At 34.5% G+C, this 20615-nt stretch overlaps 5 protein-coding genes across 11 annotated transcripts; 1 reads left to right on the forward strand and 4 right to left on the reverse strand.

Annotated features, from left to right (window-relative positions):
• Positions 1-24: 24 nt before the first annotated feature.
• Positions 25-1177, reverse strand: LOC103316059. The gene is made up of 4 exons (XM_032600990.1): positions 876-1177; positions 372-606; positions 227-297; positions 25-136 (listed from the first exon to the last, which is right to left on the reverse strand). The coding sequence occupies exons 1-4, from the start codon at positions 894-896 to the stop codon at positions 119-121; spliced, it is 345 nt and encodes a 114-aa protein (XP_032456881.1). The 5' UTR covers positions 897-1177; the 3' UTR covers positions 25-118.
• Positions 1036-15162, forward strand: LOC100678803 (receptor-interacting serine/threonine-protein kinase 4-like). Of its 5 annotated transcripts, none has more exons than XM_032600989.1 (3): positions 1036-1185; positions 13101-13406; positions 13511-15162. In XM_032600989.1, exons 2-3 carry the CDS (start codon positions 13326-13328, stop codon positions 14231-14233), a joined length of 804 nt encoding a protein of 267 aa, XP_032456880.1. In that variant the 5' UTR covers positions 1036-1185; positions 13101-13325; the 3' UTR covers positions 14234-15162. The 5 variants fall into 5 exon arrangements, with proteins under 5 accessions (XP_032456880.1, XP_008205835.1, XP_008205860.1 ...); XM_008207613.4 differs by lacking the exon at positions 1036-1185 and adding an exon at positions 12675-13040 and having other exon boundaries at positions 13090-13406; XM_008207638.4 differs by lacking the exon at positions 1036-1185 and adding an exon at positions 12675-13018.
• On the reverse strand, positions 4005-9812 carry LOC100118345 (sulfhydryl oxidase 2). Its single transcript, XM_001602284.6, has 3 exons — positions 7463-9812; positions 6271-6526; positions 4005-6195 (listed from the first exon to the last, which is right to left on the reverse strand). The coding sequence occupies exons 1-3, from the start codon at positions 7734-7736 to the stop codon at positions 4833-4835; spliced, it is 1893 nt and encodes a 630-aa protein (XP_001602334.1). The 5' UTR covers positions 7737-9812; the 3' UTR covers positions 4005-4832.
• LOC100678835 (mothers against decapentaplegic homolog 5-like) lies at positions 9803-11039 on the reverse strand. The gene is made up of 3 exons (XM_003424767.5): positions 10821-11039; positions 10420-10745; positions 9803-10326 (listed from the first exon to the last, which is right to left on the reverse strand). Exons 1-3 carry the CDS (start codon positions 10850-10852, stop codon positions 10046-10048), a joined length of 639 nt encoding a protein of 212 aa, XP_003424815.1. The 5' UTR covers positions 10853-11039; the 3' UTR covers positions 9803-10045.
• On the reverse strand, positions 15008-20593 carry LOC100118231 (spermine oxidase-like). Of its 3 annotated transcripts, XM_001602203.6 has the most exons (10): positions 20403-20593; positions 20034-20215; positions 19690-19954; positions 19402-19615; positions 19100-19333; positions 18872-19003; positions 18594-18793; positions 18391-18514; positions 18202-18308; positions 16621-18128 (listed from the first exon to the last, which is right to left on the reverse strand). In XM_001602203.6, exons 2-10 carry the CDS (start codon positions 20179-20181, stop codon positions 18107-18109), a joined length of 1446 nt encoding a protein of 481 aa, XP_001602253.2. In that variant the 5' UTR covers positions 20182-20215; positions 20403-20593; the 3' UTR covers positions 16621-18106. The 3 variants fall into 3 exon arrangements, with proteins under 3 accessions (XP_032456877.1, XP_032456878.1, XP_001602253.2); XM_032600987.1 differs by lacking the exons at positions 19100-19333; positions 19402-19615; positions 19690-19954; positions 20034-20215; positions 20403-20593 and adding an exon at positions 15313-15569 and having other exon boundaries at positions 15652-18128; XM_032600986.1 differs by lacking the exons at positions 19100-19333; positions 19402-19615; positions 19690-19954; positions 20034-20215; positions 20403-20593 and having other exon boundaries at positions 15008-18128.
• Positions 20594-20615: the final 22 nt, after the last annotated feature.

Here is a 20615-nt window from a genome sequence, read left to right on the forward strand (position 1 = left end):
ATAGATTTAATTGGTATTCAACTCTCACAATTAATGGTTTTGTATTTAATTTTAAAACTAACGTTATTATAAAATACTTATATAGTAACGAGGCAAAACTATGTATCTTGATTACTTTTTACAGCCATCTGGGAACCTGAAAAATGAAATATTTTTAATCGCGTTATCACAATGAAAGCAATATTGAAAATGTTTTGTTTTTTAATATGGATATCAGTATACTCACAAGAATTAACTTCTTAGGATGAGAGTTGTTGGGATCGTAATATTTCCCCGATTTGTTGTGCCTTATTATGTCTGAAAATTTTGAATAAATTTAAAGAATTACAACGTCAACAAAAATAAGGCCAAACATTGACAACGGGACTCACTACAATTAATACACGGACAGTCGTATGCGTGAACTTCGCGGTAGTTCTTTTTGTCCTTTTCGAAATCGACGTCGGCTTCAGAGTTGCCACTGTCCTCGCTGCTCGATGGCTCGAAATCCGATCCAAAAGCCTGCTTGTTATAATTGCTTTCCAGATTTTTCGCAGCTTCCAGTAATTCGTCCATAGAGCCGGTAATCTCCTGCACACCGTCGTGAATCGGTCCAGCTTTCAAGCCCTTTAAAACGTAAGAGTATTAATTAATTTTTGTTTTACAGGTGCTAATACTGAATTATGGCCCAATACTACTGTAACGATTTTATTCTGGCCCTCTGATTGGCAGTTTAATTTCGCACGCGTTTTTATGAATTTGATAACCTCAAAAAGTAAATAAATCGAATAAATGGCAATAAAACGCGTATGCCAACGTAGCTCAAGGAAAATCTCATTACGTTTAAAATATATAACAATGATTCGAGATTCAGATAAAAAGTGCGATGGACTTGCCTTGATAAACTTGTCCTTCATCTTATCTTCCAAATCGACCCCCAAACTTGCACAGAGACGCAATTATGTTCCTTGATCTTGTCGTGCCTGCACTTGGTCACCGACTCGCTGTCACCTTGCTTCATTACTGTAAACGTCTTTCGTTTCTTCGCCAGGCTGCTGATGGTAGTTTGCTGGCTCCTTTTCCCGAGGAAACTTTTCCTTTGGCCTTCATGGGGATAGTGAGTTTTTTCACTTTTGCAAGCGACATCGAGCAGAGATGGTCCTCCGGTCTCAACCAGCGCACTCTTGGAGCCATTGTACTATAAAGGTGAGATTAATACTTGTTTATTTATGGTTTAACAATCTTTTCTCGGAGTATACTTCAGCAAGATTGGAAGAAAATGCGGCTGACTATATGATACGACTAACCGGGCGTTCAATCTTGCACTCGCACAGTCTTTGGTTACACTTTTGTTTTTGATACGCATTTGTCAGTTCATTCTTATTAACTATACTTATATATTATAACACACACGTAACTATACGTAATAATTTTCTTTATAAAATCCAAGATAAAATTTCAATTAAAATACTCACAATTGTAATATTAATGTTAAATATGTAATCACCAAACAGTTTCCTCAAAATGCACACAACGAATACCTTATACTCCTTTCCACAACGACGTTTTCCGCGGCGCAGCTCAGACCAAACTGACCCTTCCTAGTTTCCGGCCTCTCGAGCCTCGCCGCTCGCGACTCGAGCCAGTCAAGTCCTAAATATAAGCCTCCAGGTGCCTTTATAGTCCTCGCGGGGGCTGCAGTCGCTGCAGACCAGATGCTCCTCCGAATGAGCCCTTTTCCTGTCCCCGCAATAAAACCCTCCGCTTCCTAAGACAATGCGAAATCGTTTCTGCGCCTTGTTTTATTGGTTTATTGCGGTAGTTCGGTAGTCGCAGCTGCAGCTCTCGCGTTAATCCTCACAAAAAATGGGGAAAACCCGCTATACCCGGACGATCACGCTCGGCATGGAATGCGTCGTTTGGACAATCGCTGCACGATCTTCTGATTTTGTGAAACAAATATATCATTTTTTACTTAGATGTGCTTCAACTTACCTGTGAGGCAATAAGAATTGCCTTAGGTTACAGGAGGACCACTCCAACTAATATATTATTAGCTGAATCTAAGCTACCATTGATCCAAGAACGAGCGAAGTTTTTAGGTAATAAATACATCGGTAAAGCTACGTCTAATAAGAGTAGCTTAATCTATAATAAACTGGCATATGCGACTGTAGCAGCAAAAAAAGGGATCGGAAAAGTATACTAAACTAATGCATAGCGAACATGAACACGCTTGCTGACTCAATTGACTCCCAGTGTAATTACAATATCTTCCTCCATGACTACAATACCGCCATCACTTCAATTCCAATCAACACAAGTTTCGGACAGAAGCTACAAAAAAATCAAACACCCAAATCTAGCGCTCAAATCATTCTTAGAAAACCAAGATACTTTAGATATATATACCGATGGAAGTAAAATACCTGGTAACAGAAACGTTGGCTCAGCATGCGTGATTCCAAAGCTTAATTTAGAAGTAAATAAGAGTATAAACTGTAAGGCATCGATCTATACAGCCGAATGCATCGCTCTGTACGAAGCTACCGAACTTGCATTGCATTATAATATCCGCGACGTCATGATTTTTCCAGACTCACTAAGTGCGCTGCTAAGTCTCCAAAGCTCAAAAACTGATATACACACTAATGCATATATCTTAAAAATCAAATTCAACTACAAACTATTTAACAAGAATAACCCACAAAACAATCTCCATTTCTATTGGATCCCGGCGCACTTAGGAATCGAGGGAAATGAATTGGCTGATCAGGCAGCCAAAAGAACTACCGAAAAGAAATTTGTAAACTACGCTCGAGTGCCATACACTGACCTTCTAGAAGCAGCTAAAAGAGCAGCTTTCTACAATACCGACTGCATAATTAAAGAACAAGGTCAGAAAAAAGGAAAAGAATATTTCAAAATTTACAAAACTGAAACTGTTAAACCGTGGTTCTACAAGTTAAGTTTTTCCAGAGAAAATATTGTTATGATCAACAGATCTAGCATCTAGAGCAGACCACTATAATCTTGCGGCTTCTCTTTTCCGTGTACATATAATTTTTGATCCAAAGTGCGAATGCGGCTACGAAGAACAAGACCTTAACCATATCTTGTGGAATTGCTCTAAATACGAATCTCAAAGAGAAAAATTAATGCGACAACTAAAAAAAAAGAAACAGTTTCCACCGTTCACCATAAAATCCTTCCTGTCCTCAATCGATCCAAGTATATTACATATTATATGCGAATTCCTAAAAAACTGTGAATTACAAATTTAATGTATAGACTGTACCTCGAACAATATTATGTTATGTATCTCTTAAGAAAAGAATACGATTTTTTTTCCTCACTCTCCCTCAAGGAGAGTATATGTATAAATATTTTTCTGTAGAAATATCTGTATTGCTGTATAGGACCCCTAAGGGTCTTGGGTAAGCTTAATAAAAAAAAAACTTACCTGTGAGATCTTTTGCCAATCTTATATGTTGTTATTGTAGTGCGTCCGACGATTCCTTATTGTGCCAGAACATAAGTATAATCTGACTGATGTATATTGAAACAAATAAGTATTATACCTATAAGTATATAAGTATGTAAGTTCAGCTGTATAAAAAACATCTGAAGTTCGACAAGCGCAGTTTTAGTTTATAGCAGGCCCTTTTCCGTAGATATTGCCAATTCCTGTTTTGCACGCGACCCGCGAGCAGAGAGTCGTGATTTTTGCGTTTATGTAATTTGCAAATAGATAGTGCGCTTTTGCAGTTTGCAATTAGCATGCGAATTTCGTTTTAGTTCATGTCGAGTTATAGACTAAATCATGAATTCAGACCAAACCATATTGTAAAAAGAATACTTCAACAAGTAACAACAATGATACAGACTAAAACTTGTTGCACGTGTGTTGGAACAAAATATCCATAAGTTTTAAAACTATTATGATGTAATGATAATATTGAGAAAATTATATTGACAATAACATATTCATTCTAATTCGGAGGTAAATAAAAAGACGAATTGTGTAAAATGTAAATAATTAGAATGTATTATAAGATAATTACAATGATTAAAACATACATATATTGTATTTAGGAAGACCGGAAACATATTGCACGAAAAACATGCACATTATAAATTATATACAGAATGAACTTTCATAGAGCGACGTTATATTTTAATCGATACAACGCACAACGTAAATAATTCTATTTTTTGGCAATCACAAAATTCATCTCGGTATTCACACAGCTGCACAACTTGATTGAATTTAATTGACAAGTGCTAAGAATCAGATTTTCATATAAAAAAAATTAAAGTCACGCAATTGATTATTTTATATACAAAATCATTTTTTAACAAGACCATAAATTGAAATAATCTTTAAATTTTCACCCTCAAAGTACTATATATATCATATAAAACGACGTGACATTTTTAGATTACAATTTATTGCTATTATTTTATAATGAAATAAAGTCATAAAAATGTACGTCAAAGTAAAAAAATATAATTTGAAATAGTATCTCGCAGTAAACTGAAATACTTCATTACGCGTTGATTTTACGTATACGAAGATGAATGTATAAGTATACTGATATATAATAAAAAATGAAAAATCGTATTCTTGCACTTTTGGAAAATAACAGTAACATTATTCTTGTTAAAACCGAGAATATGTCACACAACCTATGTACAAATTATTAATAATTCTTATGTTCATTAACATCACCACAATATGTACACATTTACCAAAAAATTGTAAAACAGTGTACCAGTCACACTTCACTCCACTCCAAGGCCATGTCATCACAATACATTTAAAAGTTCAATTTTAACTTTACATTCTCTACTCACGCTATACCTAGCAAATTTTGAAACGATACTTTCTTTTTGTAAGTTCTTTTGAATGCAAACTTTATGCATACCAATGTGAGTATCGCAGCTGACATAACATACAACACAACGCAAATACTTATGTCAAATATTGTAAAGTCCCATCCAAGCTTTCTCTGGCTTGCACCTGAGCTTAACGCACTGCTATCTAATTCGCGCCGTAATATTTCATCATTAATGCCTTGAAAATCAATATTTCTTCTACTGTATTTTCGTTTCAAAAATTTCAAAACTTCATTTTCATCCCATACGCCGTTTGGCCGCTTACATTCAGGACAATGTTGAGCTGAAGGATACTGTATCTTCTTGTGCTCTGGATCTTCAGTATCGTCACCAGCTAATCTTTCATTGACTTCATTGTGAGCTCTCCACAACCATAAAATACTTTCCTTCCCATCATGAGTGTCAAACAATTTTCTCCTTTCGGCCATTTTTTGAAAATGGTCTGAGCACTCAGCACAACCAAAGAAATATTTTATGTAACCATGCATGGCTGCTAATACTGGTGGAACATTGTCATTGAGCCCATTGGACTCTTCAACAGCTGCTACCGTTAATGTGTGGAACAAGGTCCACAAACCACAGGGGTATCCTCGGTAAGTTGGTGAACTACCTTTGCATCCAATCCACGTTTTTGGACCAGAATAGACAGGCATAAATTTCTCCTCCTTATCTCTTACGTGACCCTTGAATTCTTTACCTGTGATGTTTTTCTTGCCTTCAACTATTTCTTGTAAAACTTGCAAATACATCTTTCCTTTTGGCATGTGCACAGGAAAGTATTCTGCAAGCACTTTTAAATATGATTTTAAAGCTTTGAATTTTTCTCCGGTTATGGCAGAAGAAAGGGGAATTTCATTATTCAATGAATAACGAAGAGTGGCTTCCAAGTCTAACTGATAAAGTTTATCTGATGAATTATTAGAATCTTCTGGTTCATTTTCATCTTTTGAAATCGTTTTATGTGGGTGCCTCTCATGAGTTTCTTCAATGTCATCTTTGATATCAGCAGATATTCCCTTAGATATTAAAAATTCTGTGATTACATTTCTGATACCTTCTCTTGTAATAGTATCAATCTTCAAAAATGTTTGCGAATTATCTCGATCAATAACTATTAAACTAGGAAATTTGGTAACTTTACTTGTGACTGAAAGGAACACATTTTCTGATGTCACCCTTCGAATTCTAATTGTATCTAATTTATGCAGCTCTAATATAACTTCAGCCCCCAAGTATGATTTTGGTTCTTCAAAAATCAAAAACTCGTATTGAACACTTTGTGGTACTCCATGCCATAGAGTTTCTATTTCAGTACCCCTGGAAAAGAAAAAAAATATATTACAATTGATCTCAATCACAAAATTAAATTAATAATTTGTAATTTTAACATACCGAAATGGTACAAGATTTGGCCATGAAGTTGCTCCCCTTTGCTCCTGTTGCTCTTTAACTAATTGGTCTATAACTGCTTGTATTATTTGTGCTTCATCATTACCTTTCTGTACTTCTAGTCCCAAAAAATCTTTTTTTGAATTAACAGGGAAGAATTTCAAGGTTGGATATCTCATAACCTCGTATTCTCTGCAGAGAGGATTATTATCATCATTGGCACAATCAATAGCTGCTATCACAACGATATTTTTCCAACCTGAAATTAATTTAAAATCATCAAAATTGTACTAATATTATTGTTAAATTAACAGGCAAGTTATTGCAAGTGATTATTATTAAGTATTTAATTTATTCAGTCCTGCTGCTCTAACATAGAGAATTGCTCATTGTGTACTAATTATGATAACGAATGGTACTCAATAAACAGTTAATTGAAAGATTAGTGAAAAACTATTATTCTTCATACGTCTATCAACACATTCAAAAAAGCTCATAAGTTTCAATATATCAAATTTATGTTTTTGTCGCTACTATAAAATTAAGATACAATTGATAAGTCAAACAATCGACAATGTTCCAATTTTTATTAGCCATAAAGTTAGAATGGTGGCAGGGCATGTACGAATTAATAACCTGCCACCTTATCACCATATACAGCCACAAGTTTTAGCATAAAAGCAGTAGATAAAGCTGAGCATATTTCAATGTTAATAACTATAAACTTTGCTAAATTATTAGTATTTGCAAAATTGCATAGCACATCCATTTGCACAAATACAGCATTATGCTATCAGTTTAAAAATCTACCTGTTCCACAAAGATAAGTTATAAGCTTACACTATTTATTATTGAAAACTTTAGCAATGAAATAACTAACTTAAAAATACCCATGACCCAGACAAGCCATCAAGAACTTAATTACCCAAACAAATAGTTCTTATGGAAATTATAAAACGCATACTACAGCAATATGTCGTATCAGCTAAAGTGGCACACAATGCAATGAAGGATGCAAAAAACCATGAATAACGTCATTGTCCAACAATTTTATGTGATGTCCATTCAAGCATGATAAGAACTTTCGTTCCAGCCTCTCGCAACATTGTGCAAGAAGCATCTCTAGCAACGATTTAATCATTTTGCAAGGAAAAAACGCAAACGACACAGAGGGCATATTCTCAGCATGGCTTACCGTGAATACTCTTGGCTACGTCCTTCCAGATGGGTGCAAACCGATGGCAGAAGCCACACCAGCTGTTGTAGAACTCGACGAGCCATGTCTTCCTGCTGTTGTAAACACTGGACTTGAAATTCTTAACATCCAGTATCGTGACAAAGTCACTGGAGTTGTAGAGGCCTTGGTTGCCCTCATCCTGCTCCTTTTGCGGGATGACGTTGGCGAAGCCTCCCACGAGGAAGAGTCCGAAGACGATCAGCACTAGCTCCAGAAGTAGCTGCCTGCCCATGACTGCCGCATAAGTGTCGCGACTGTACCGAACCGAGTTCTGTAGTTCGGATATGTGTATCACTTGCGCTCAGCTGTTGTTGTGGTGAACTGCAGTCCGCGGCGTTTAATATAATGACCGCACTTGCTCTCAGCTCTCGCGACGTTGCGCGTCTGCGGCGCGTGGTGGGAGCTAAGCTGCGTGTGCTGATGATGTGTGCGTCAGGTGTACCTATATAGATATAAGTATCAAAGTAGAATATAGCGGAGGCGTCCGGTGTCGGTGTGTCGGATTTTTTAGCTTTGTCGCATTGTGTTTGTGAATTGCGTCAAGAAGCGGATGTTTAATGTGACTTGAAAGGTTATTAGAGATTGTGGAGGAGCAGTATAGTTGTTTGAGAAGAATTGGAGGGAATATTCGATAATTTTCGTAACGGAGCTTTGACCGCTTGTCATGTTATTCTTCTTTATCGTTTGTTGCATTTCTTAATGCGTACGTGTATTTTTGTCGGAAACATAAAGTTTACGTTTTGTTTAATCTCCGAAGCGAACTCGTATTTCATTAGTGGAGTGATAAGCTCTTTTACTATTTATGCAGTGCGGTCATTGAGCTCGTGCAACTTTAAAATAACAAATGCGGGTATATTTTAGAAATGAAACGTTTCAATGTATGTGTTTTATTATATTATCGATATTGAGTGCATGATTATTTTATGCCACAATAAATACATTCTTTAATGATGAATTATCCATTTCGCAATTCTATATTGTGATTGTTGCTATTTTTTGTTTCTTTCATCACAAATATACGTATAATCTACGAGAGCAATTTCATTAATTAACTCCGAAATTATAAGATATCTATGAGTAAAAGTTTTAAGCAAAAAAATAGATAACTTTTTAATTGTATCTTTGATGCACCAATAATATGTTCTTGTTTTCCCAAGATTGAGCTCGTTTTTGCAGTTGTACAAACACAAAATTTATAAATAATTTATTAAAAGCGTGTTGCGCTTTATTACAAATAAAATAAATAATATTTCTTGTTATATACAAGCGTCCAATTTGAAACGATCCAACTCCGTGTACCTATTCGTGATAACAATTACATTCAACAATTGAAACACAGCACGGGATAGTAATAAATGCCATAGCGTTGATTGATTGCACGAATAGCTATATAGTCAATGTAGTATGAGTAACGTCTTTACATAATCGCAGAAATTGACGACTGTACTATTGGTTAAAACCTCTCTGGTTTTTTGGATTTTTAAATGTCTTGAAGAAAAAAATCGCTTACTGTTGGGACGAACACTTTATTGCAGTGATAAAATGCTATAGGTCTCGATTAATAAAATTTTAATTGCAATTATAGTGGTAGCTGGATGGTGAAAAATGCGATTTTTCAGCTTCAAGCGAGACCAGTTGTTCGTCCCAACAATATGAGCAATTTTTTTTCTTCAAGATGTTCAACAAAAAAAGCCAGGGGACTATCATTTTTTAACTGGTATGGTAAAATTGCGTACATATATAAGTGGGTACGAAAATTGTGCAAAAAGGAATATTTTTAAACTCCCTCACGATGAAACTCATCGATATAGATACAAGGTGTAGCTCTAAAGGACACTCAATTATTCTTACACGTCGTTATTATTATTTAAGAAGTCGCGTGAGTTGGAGAGAACTTTTAGTTATAATAGCGTTGTGCAAGTGAAAATATCTTCGATACAGGTATAACAACGACGATTAAATGCAAGGCCAATGCCAAGGAAAATGTTGCATGTTTTTTTTTAATATACGAATCCCAATTTCGTATAAGGATTTTGCATTATTACGCGTACCTATATAGGTATTATTAATTAAACAGACCATCGAACTCTTATGAGCGAATAAACAAATAAACCAACGTATTGTGCGAAATATGTCTTGAAGAGAAAAAATGGTTTGATTTAATTTAGAATATTTATTTGGAAGCTTTCAAAAACGTTTAAAATATCATTGAACTTCTTAAAGCTTTATAAATATAAATACAATAGTAGTTTTTAAAAAAATTACAAATGGTATTAATTATTAATGATAACACTGAAATAAAAATCTTTAAAAAATACTATAAACTATTTAAAATCTATGTATGTACATATTTAAAATTTTACAATTTGTGCACGTTTTTATCAAAATTATAAAATATCCTTAACTCAAATCTATAGTCATCCATCTGATCCTATTCCTGCATTTGTAAAAATTTGAAATTCTTCTTTCTTCAATAAAGCTATACGTTGTCAGATTCAATGATGTATATGAATATATGAAGATCTTATCTATAGGATCAGATCAGTCTGTTGTTCCAAGTGCATGAATCGATGTTTCCGGCTTTATTGGAGGCATCGCCTTCAAAACGCGATCTAACCACTCTCTCGGCGAATGTAATTTAATTTGCACCCAACAGGGTGCTTGCAAACCGGACAGTCCTCTATCATAGGTGAAATCGTTCTTAAAACTTACTTTGATGTAACAGTAGTCTGATATTTTTTGAACTGCTTCTGTGCCGTAATTAACATTGTGTCCCAACACCTTTGTAAAGTTAACATAGTCGAAAACTGAGATCTGTTCACCTTAACATGCATTATACGTTTATAAACGAATTACAGAATATTTATTGTATTTAGTAAAAAAAAAAAAATTAAGGAAAGGAAAAAACGGTATACCTGTTGCTAATTTTCGCACTAGGACGTGAGCTATAGGGATCGCGTTAACCATTTTTGCATCCATGGCAGCAACGTAAATGTCATTTGTTGATAAATTTGTAACTATTACTTCTGATCCAATTAAATTTAATTGAAGCCCATTGTTTATTTGTTTTGTTACTTCTGAGGATCTTGGTTTATCGTGCAGCGATCTTACAATGGATCCAAGTCTGAATACATTTGGATCATAATTTGGATTTGTGTAGCCATTAATGCGAAAAATTTTATGTGGAGTTCTATATTCGCTTCCGTAACGAATACCATCTTCGCAATAAATCACGTCACACCTGAAAATAATTGCGAAAATAAAATGAGACCCTCAAATATTCTAATAAAGAATAGCAATATCAACAAAGGCTTACCATTCTGACGTATTTGAATTGTAAAATGACATCGTGGCTTAGTCTAATAAATACAAGTGAATAATTTAGAAGGAGATAGACTTCAAAGAATAATAACAAAACCGCACATTCATCAAACTTCAATTCTTCAACTTCAACCGCTGTGCTTACAGTATTATATTAAACGTTTGCTCCAACGAGCAAGGACCCAAACTGAGACCCAAACATATGCCTAATATATACATAGTAAATATGGTTTAAAGATTTTCCCACTTCCTACTGCTATATTTCTCCTCCTTCCAAACCTGCGCATCGGGAATCAACACAACTTAACAATACGAATTTGACCCAAACGAGCAAATCCACGAGCGAGTTGAAACAACTCGGGTGCTGGAAGTTGCAAATTTCAAATTGAGGGCACACCTACAAGACCGACTTTTTTTGGTTCTTTGGGTTATCTGAACCGAGCAAATGTCCACGTGCATCGCCGATGGCTTGCCAAACTTTTGCGGGGCAGTTGAAATTCTCTTATGGGAATTTAACATGGGGAAAATTAACGAAAATTAGCCATGGTTCAACTTTACCCACTCGCAGTGTCTAAAGACGTAATCGAAAAATGTTTATTACTATTAGGATGAGAAAGAGCTTTAATTTAAAGGCTAGTGAGTTAAAAGTTACCTAGATCAAAAGTTGTCTAGATGGCTTAAAAATATCAAAAAAATGCGAACAGTAAGAGTTTTTACGAGAATCAGCAAATTAAAGCTCCTTTCTTCTACTTTCGTTTTGAAAATTTAGATTGACATTTAAATTTTACAATTAGCCATATATGCCTATTAATTATGGCTGTTCTATAACCTTTTTCGTTGCCCTTACTCGTATTGCAAACTCCACACTCGGACTAAAAAAAGCCCACTTCACGCCCTTGGCACACAATATAGGTACTATTTTCTAATACTTCGATCCTATTATAACACATTTTTTTAACAAACCAACTTGAACAATTATAGAATCGGCTTTCAAAAATAGGGCGTGTCGCTTAAGGTAGTTCACTCTGCAGTCAAAAGAGTAGTTTTAGAATTTAGAATTTTCAAATACTATTTTATTCACGACTGAACTGTAATAGCCACTTTATTCCCTGAAAAGCGGGACTAAAGTAGCATTTTATTCCCTCATATTTTTTTCCATTTATTCCCTCGGGTGATTTAAACTCTCAGCCGCGGGAATAAACATCAACTTTACTCCCTTGTTATACATAATGTGTACTATTATTATAGAATAGTAATGTAAGAGCAAGAATATTTAAAAGTTAACACAAACCATATTTTCTCAAACAAATGCAAGCATTAATTGCTCGGATATTAATTAAAAAAGAAAGCATCAATAATTACTCTTATTTTTTTAATTTTTTGTCTAATCTTAACGAAACAAGGCTCATTTTGTTTGTTGAGAAATTTCAGGGGGAGTAACGGTAGAAAGAACGGCGCTAAATCAGTTTGTTTTAAAAAATCACTCAAATTTTAATAATAAAATACCTCGGCAGATCGGAGGAAGGCGAGCGAAAGAGAGTGACAAATCGAAAATCAAAATGCATAAACCCACCTGCCCCACGCGTAGAGACATAAATAATAAAATACCTTGGCACATCGGAGGAAAGTGAGCGAAAAAGCCTTGATTTTTAATTTGTATTTTTTAACTTTTATTTTTTATTTTTCACTTAAAATAAAACCGAAAAAGAATCGATCCTTGATTCCCAGTTTCAAAATAATTGAGAATCAAGAATCGACGGAAGAATCGATTCTTCAGAAAAAGAATCGGTCGATTCTTTCAGAATCGAAAGGAATCGCCCATCGACTAATAAGCGTCGCCAAATCTGCAGTCACAGTCAGTATAGCATAGACTTGGTATATATAGAAGGACGGTCAGTATTGGCGCCGGGGTCCCATTTAGAAATACACGTAGAGCTTATACTACACTATAGCTGTGCCCCGGCCCCAAGACTGCATAGGGAAGACCTATAACGCACTATACCTGTCCCCCAAGTTTTCGTCCCTTCAATTTGACCGGCGACCGTATACCAATTACCAAGTCTATATTCGTTGAGACAACGCTTGAGACAACGCTTGAGACGCTTGAGCTTAGGTGGCTGGAAAAAGTGTCTTCCGGAGTCGAGGTGCGAGTACTATCGGATTCCGTACACAAAGCGTGTCTAGTATTTTACTGTGTGACCACTGTTCCCCACGTGTAGTTATTACCTATGAATCTGAATATCTGATACACACTAATCATACAGTTTCCCTGCAGTACGGAAAGACGCTTGAAACCACATCTATACTGCCCCTTGGGATACAATCTACATAAGGCGGTTCAGCTTGGTGAGGGTCTGCGGGTGGCCGACTGCTGCTGCTTCTGATAAGACACGGAGGAAATCTCTTTGCCAAAGACAACTTGGATCGGAACGTCTTGCATTATTTGACCGAAGCGGCTCCTTCAACGAACGACGCTTACCTAGCTCTAGCTCTGATATGGATGGGCGTCCCGTTGGATGCGAAATCCTCGATCGGGTTCCAGCCGATACACTTGGCCGCCGCTAGGCCATCCGACACTTTGGTATTTATTGAAACTTTTTATGTACCCTATATCATAACATCATAATAGTTATATTGAACTAAAACTGGATTTTCGTACCCATTCGCGTTGTGTTTACTCTCCAGTTGAAGCTTTACCTGGACATGGGCGCAGACGCGAACGCGCTAGCAGAAGACGGACTATCTCCGCTGCACATGGCGGCTAGGAGTCAGGTGCCAGCAACGACGCTGTCTACTCTGCTGAAGCGCGGCGCGAACATTCACCTGAAAACGACACAGGGTCGCACGGCGTTGCACGAGGCGTGCGCCAACTCTCGAGAGGACAATATCAGACTACTTCTGTCCGCCGGTGCGGACATGCTCGCCGAGGACTGCGACGGCAAGACGCCCTTCACAGCTCTCTGGCGCAGCATCGAGCCGCCTTATATAGAAAGTCCAAGCGTCAGGTTGATGATCAAGGCGCTGGCGTTGAAGAAAGATCGCCTGCAGCCGTCGGTCAAACTGAAGGACGAGAGACTCGTGAGGAGCAACCCGGGGATGCGGGAATATTACCGGGACTGCCGGGCGCAGATCGCTAGGCTGAAACTCACGAGGCTTACCGAGGACTGCACGTTTCTCCAACTGCTGACGAAGAGCTGCGAGCAGATTGCTGGGCTCATGATGCGCAATGGCAATTTCAAGGCGAATTTTCGGCTCTACGATTTTAGCGGATTCGCCATGTACGCCGAAGACGCACTCGCGGCTTTCAAGCGCGCGCAACGCCGCCGTCGCTGTGTGCGTGAACGGGAGGGCCTGGTGAGCGAGGCTTTTGATCGCCCTTTGCCTGCGATGCCATCGTCAGAAAGGTAGTTCGTTACTTGCGGGCCTATTTCGAAGATGATGAATATCGATTTTTTAAACAATCTAATGTTGACAAAAATAAGCCCATTATTACTTGTATGATTCAACATTTATTTTTATTATTACTGTTGAATTTTAGATAAAATTATACTTTGGAATATAGCTGTAATTTTATAATATTAGTGCGGATAAAACCCATAAGCTGCCGAGTTCGTCGTTCGAATTATTAGACGCCGTGTAATAACGGGCCGTTTAAAAAAATTTTTTATTTTAATTTTAGAAACTTTTGAAAATTTTATTTGTAATGACGTAAGTCTCACTTTTCAAGCAAACAAAGTGGCTACACAGTTAAGTCGTGAATATAAATACGTTATCTTTCACGTGAGTTGGAGCAGAGTTGTGAGCTTTCAGTTATAATAGCGTTGTGCAAGTAAATATATATATATATATATATATATATATATATATATATATATATATATATATATATATATATATATATATATACCTACTGTTACTTGATTATCTTCGGTACATACAGGTATAATAACGACGATTAAATGCAAGGCCAATGTCAAGGAAAATGTTACATGTTTTTTTTGTTGTAAAATATACGATTCTCAGTTTCATAGAATTTTACATCATTACGCATACCTATAGGTATTTAATAATAAGAACTATAGGTAATTAATATTAAGAACCAACCACAGACCATCAAACTTTTATGAGCAAATAAACCAACGTATTGTGTGAAATATGTCTGAAAGAGAAAAAAATGGTTTGATTTCATTTAGAATATTTATTTGGAAGCTTCCAAAAACGTTTACAATTTTATTGAATTTCTTAAAGCTTTATAAATATAAATACAATAGTAATTTATTTAAAAATTACAAATGGTATTCATTTATGATAACACTGAAATAAAAATCTTAAAAAAATACTAAAAACTATTTAAAATCTGTCTATGTATGTACATATTTAAAATTTTACAATTTGTGCATGTTTTTATCAAAATTATAAAAATACCCTTAACTAAAATTTAGTTATCCATCTGATCCTAGTCCTGCATTTGTAAAAATTTGAAATTCTTCTTTCTTCAACAAAGCCATACGAACGTCGTCAGATTCAATCGAAATAGCATCTTCTGTCTTGCATTTATCCAAAGAACACGCAAAAGCTACTCTGGCTAATTCATCTATCAAACACTCAACAGCTTTGGTTATGAGGACACTAGCTGAAGAGTGCAGAACACCTGGTACAATTTCCTCATTTGTTAATTTTATTCCTATTTTTTGCGCTGTTCTACAGACAAATTCGTTTAGACTATTTTTGTTTTCAGGATAATCTACGAAGGTTAATGGATTATTTTTTACATTTGAATTTTGTTTCATTGACAAAGTATTAGATGTACTTGATGAAATATTTACAATGTCTATCTGATCGTCATCTTTTTTGTCATGATTTTTAATGCTTGGACTTACATTTTGGCACTCAGTTAACCAATTTTTTATTTCGTCTGAAACTGTTGAGGAGTACCTGTACTTTTCTTCATTATCTGTCAGTTTTACTGTTTGAGTTGATGTGCACATTTTGTGAATATTTTTGAAATCTAAATATGGAGTGTAACAGTATCTTCTAGCCCATGTTATAAATTCTTTAACTGTACAAGGATAATTATAACACTTTGTATTGTTCATAATTTCAAGAGCAGACATAGCACGATATCTCTCTAAAGATCTTTGTTTTGCACTTGAGCAATTACTAAATATTTCATAACTTTCACTAGCGTAAGGATATAATATTTTATAGTGTGGATCTGTAGATTTTTCTGTAATAAGAGGCATTCTTCGGCATACAAATTTCAGCATATTATCCAAACTGCTTGGTTTTGCATGATTTATTAAGTTTTCCAATGATCTTGCATTTTCTTCGCTAGTAATATGATTGGATATTTTGAGGTACATTCTTTTTTCATCAATATCTGACAACTTTGACAAAACAGACTCATTATTTAAGTAATCGAGCATATGTTTATCGTTTATTGATGAATTTTCATTTGATTCTGCTTTTGCTAATCCACTGTGTGTGGATATATAAACAGTTTTATTATTTAGTAATACTTTTTTATGATTTATTTTCAGCAATGTTCTTGGATTTTCTTTCAGATTTTGTCCTAAGTTTATTTTCTTAAAATCATGTGATGAACATGTTTCTGTTCCAATAATACTATTCTGAGGATTATGAACTATATGATTTTGAAATACTTGTGCTTTCTGTGAATGACAAGATGGTTCTGGATCATACTTTACATTTGTAACTATATAATCATGGTCTGTATAGAATTTTTTACTTTGATAACTAGTCTTATTTTTGGGTGTTGTTTTTGGTTCTTCTTGTTTATCTGAAGATTTTTCTTCTTTGATATTATTCAAGACAATATTCTGTTTCTTTGCCTCTTTTTGAATTGATATAACAGAGGTATCCTTCATACTAATCCATATATCAGCCACTGTTTCTGACCCAATAGTTTGCAAACCAGTGAATGTTCTATCTAATTTTAGGTGATGAATGATATCAACTGGCTTATCAATACCATTGGAAAAATGTAATTGAACTCTTATTGGAAATTCACCCCATCCAAGTCTAGCTAAGTGAAATGGAGGTGATATCAATTCCACAACATCGTTAGGTTTATAACTGGGATGAAGAAAGAAACGAACTTTTGATATAATTTGACCTAAATCACTTTTTTCACTATCCCTAATATAAACAGTCCATTTGTGACTTGCATTATTTCCTCTTAAATCAGGTGGGATCCATTTTGAAATATTTCCAACAATTATTCTCTGTTTTGTCTTGTAATTCGCATATGTCGTAGGTGCCGTTATGGTAGTATTGGATTTGCTTGCTTCGATTTTCCTATCAACAGATTGTAAACATTTCTTCTTACACTCCTCAGCTTCTGTTTTAATTTTTCTTTTCCTTTTATTTTCCTGCTCCAATTCTTGTAAGCAATTATTTGCAAAATTGATGTCAACAACTGGTACACTTTTTGTAGGAGCATTAACAGTAGGATGCAGGCGTGATTGTTTTGATGTTTGTGGATCAATCAATGTATTCTCTTGATTATAAAAGTCTGTGACTATTGCATATCGTAAATAATTTAACGTCTTGCAAGCCTTTGACAGCTCTTTGAAAATTTTATGAATTTCATCTTTTTTGTTGTTGATTTCTTTCATAAACTCAGCCTCAATAATTTTGGATATTTTCTTAGCTGCAGTAGATCGTGCATTTTTCTCAAATATATTCTGATGACTTTCACGGGAATTAAATAGCTGGTAATCAGGATCTTGATTGTCACTGCACATGCCATTACTTGTTGCATTTTCCATTTTACAGAACGTCTACTTATATGATTATATGCCAAACACAAGCATTAATATTTTTTCGCCGTTTACTGATTTTTTTTAGATTGAAATTCTAAACTAATAAACGTTGAAAAGCCTACATTGTGTACAATTCGAATTGCGCTGCAGCGCGTGTCTCTTTATATTTTGCGTGTTTTCTTGAGGTTATGTTTAACATATATACAGTGCATTACAGTGCGCATGATGTATATATGTATATATCTAGATCTTATATCTATATACATATTCCTATATATAGTATATATGTATAAAAATAAGATCAGCACATGTATATGTATATATGTAGATATATGTCCGTTTTGAATGTTATTCGTAGAATTAAACACTTATATTGATAGATTAGAAAGATGAAAAAATTTTCAAATATTCTTCTTAAGCCTCACTTGTTATTTAGCACAAAATCTTCACAGCAAACATGATTTAATATTTTTCATATTTTTGGGTCTCATAACTTTTAAAGACGTGGCTTGATACACCTAAAATATTTAAATAATTTTTGAATAAAAATATCATCAAGAATTATTTATATTATTTAGCTCTTGCTCTCACCTATAATAATCAATTATTCGGTCAGCTTCTCTAAATCCAGTTTCAATTGCACCATGCACAGTTGAATAGTAATGTTCATGCGTGGCTTCTCCAGCAAACAAAATAAGCTATTATGCAAAAAGTTTAATGTAAATCATATAACTAACTGTAGAGAAGGAAATGATTATTAGTAGAAATTGATCGATTTACCGGTTTTTCAGTAGATCCCTTTATTGGGTCATATAAATCCTTAGTTCTAACATTTAATCTTTCAGTTTCCAAAGTTTGGTTGCTGTAAGATCCTCTTGTATGTTTGTCACTGTACCATTTCGATCTATGCAATAATTAAAAAAAAATTAATATTATTAATGCAATGTCAATATTTTTAGTAAATTTTTATAATCTAAAGTTACCTTATTATGGCGTTTGGTTTTGGAATATCATAAATATGGCTTAAAAATTTTTGCAATAAAAAGTATAAATCGTTTAATACTTTTTCATCAGATAATCCTTCTATATATTTTGCATTAGGTCCCACAACCCAACCATTTAATAAACGTGGTTGATTATCAACAGTGAAGAATTTAAATACATCACATAGCCAATGTTGATCCTGGAAATAGTATTGATGATTTAATAATCTAAAATGATTTATTAGTGAAATAAACTTTTAATTGATATTGCTACCAACTTTTGTATGTGTTTCTTTAAATTTCTTCTTTTCTGCTTGGGACCACATAAAGCATAAGCCACCAGAATGTTGAGGCCACCATCTATAAGGAAATTCAAGGAAGATCTTGTTTGCTACACCTATGTTAAATCCCTTTAAAAATTATTTTATGCTATTTAGATTATGCATTTATATTAATACAGATAAATCATTGCTGATAAAAAATACAATTTTTTATGTCATAAAAACCTTGATAGCTCGTATTTTGAGTGGTGGTAAAGAAGGTGTGAACAATCTTGAATATTGCTCCTTTAGTACACCAAGGGAAGCGGTGAAAATTAAATTGGAAGCTTTGTATATTGAACCATCAGTTGTTACCACTTTGATCTCTTTTCCAGAACTATAATCTATGTGCAAAACTTCTTTGTTCAACAGTATTTTTTCATAGACTGGCAATCGTGCTGTAGGATCAGGATAATTTTTCTAAAAAATAATAATTATTGAAAAACTAATTTGAAATCGACTGTACATAAATAAATCTATATACATACTGTTAATAGATCAAAAACTTTAGAATACCCATTGGTTTTCCAATTGAGTAATAAATCTCCTTCACATTCGTGATAATCTTGTTGTCTTACAGCAGATAGATCATACCATGTATCAGTACAGTCAATGCTATTGTGATAACTATGTATCCAATATATTATTTGATCTAGTTTATCTTTACTTATTGATGGATTCTCATTTGCTTCTCTGTAGAATCTAATATTTAACAATTCAATCAAGTTGATGATTTTCACTTTTTCGTCATATCTGAAAGATACTTAATATCTTACCGTTCTGTGAAATAATCTCCAAAACTAGTTCCAGGTTTGTGTACTACAGTATCTGCATCATTTAGAATTTTATAGTAAATATTTAATAATTCTGCAGTTTCTCGTTCTGAGATTACTTCTCCAATTGAATTAACAAAAATATGTGAAGGTAGATTATTGATATATTTTGAAGATTCTAATAAATTGTGAGGTGCAGCAAGACTGTAAACGATGTTGTCCTTTTCGCCATGACACCACTGAGCTCCTAATTCAATGAGATTATCCGCTGAAGTGAAAGAATTTGAATCATTAAAAATAACCTAATAAAATTGACTATAGCAAAGATTAATTCTTTGTATCCTTACAAAATGGTACAGTATGAATTCTCCCTCCTATACGATTTTTAGCCTCAAGAACCAGTATATTCTGTAAGCCTTTTTCTACGAGGCGTGATGCTGCAGCAATTCCTGCAGCTCCAGCTCCAACAATTATTACTCTAGGATCTCCAGACATTTTCAAAAAACTAGTCAATTTGCGATGTGCACGCCTATAAGTATTGAAAGATAACATGTTTTATATTGATCTTACATAGTATTACTTTCATAATAGGATTTGCTGCAGTACATAAGATAAAGCAAAGATCATAATTTGATAAAGAGAAAGTATTGCAGATATCAATGCAAATAATTATTTGAATGGGATTCAAAAAGATGTCTTGTAAAAGCTGTACTTACAACAGTTTGAAAACAGTTTTTTCGTTATTTTAAAATGCCTTCTTGTTTTAATCGTCACACTTTTTGTTGCAACAATGAAGCAGTAACTTATAAAAATTAATACTCTGACAAATTCCTAACGTACTGATTAATCATACATCGACATTCTATACGGAAAAATGTGTCCTCGTTTCATTTTTATCCTCTCTCTCTCTTTCTCTCTGTCTTCGTCTG

The sequence above is a fragment of the Nasonia vitripennis genome, chromosome 5, assembly GCF_009193385.2.
Source record: "Nasonia vitripennis strain AsymCx chromosome 5, Nvit_psr_1.1, whole genome shotgun sequence".
NCBI lineage: Eukaryota > Metazoa > Arthropoda > Insecta > Hymenoptera > Pteromalidae > Nasonia > Nasonia vitripennis.

Coding starts and splice junctions, on each gene's coding strand:
- LOC100118345 (XM_001602284.6), bottom strand. CDS start 7,736: ATGGGCAGGCAGCTACTTCTGGAGCTAGTGCTGATCGTCTTCGGACTC. Junction 6,527..7,462: donor CGTAGCCAAGAGTATTCACG/GTAAGCCATGCT, acceptor AATTAATTTCAG/GTTGGAAAAATATCGTTGTG. Junction 6,196..6,270: donor CCAAATCTTGTACCATTTCG/GTATGTTAAAAT, acceptor TTTCTTTTCCAG/GGGTACTGAAATAGAAACTC.
- LOC100678835 (XM_003424767.5), bottom strand. CDS start 10,852: ATGTCATTTTACAATTCAAATACGTCAGAATG. Junction 10,746..10,820: donor AATTCAAATACGTCAGAATG/GTAAGCCTTTGT, acceptor AATTATTTTCAG/GTGTGACGTGATTTATTGCG. Junction 10,327..10,419: donor AGTGCGAAAATTAGCAACAG/GTATACCGTTTT, acceptor ATGCATGTTAAG/GTGAACAGATCTCAGTTTTC.
- LOC100118231 (XM_032600986.1), bottom strand. CDS start 17,616: ATGGAAAATGCAACAAGTAATGGCATGTGCAGTGACAATCAAGATCCT.
- LOC100678803 (XM_032600989.1), top strand. CDS start 13,326: ATGGGCGTCCCGTTGGATGCGAAATCCTCGATCGGGTTCCAGCCGATA. Junction 13,407..13,510: donor CTAGGCCATCCGACACTTTG/GTATTTATTGAA, acceptor TTTACTCTCCAG/TTGAAGCTTTACCTGGACAT.
- LOC103316059 (XM_032600990.1), bottom strand. CDS start 896: ATGAAGGACAAGTTTATCAAG. Junction 607..875: donor TGAAGGACAAGTTTATCAAG/GCAAGTCCATCG, acceptor TACGTTTTAAAG/GGCTTGAAAGCTGGACCGAT. Junction 298..371: donor CTGTCCGTGTATTAATTGTA/GTGAGTCCCGTT, acceptor CAAAATTTTCAG/ACATAATAAGGCACAACAAA.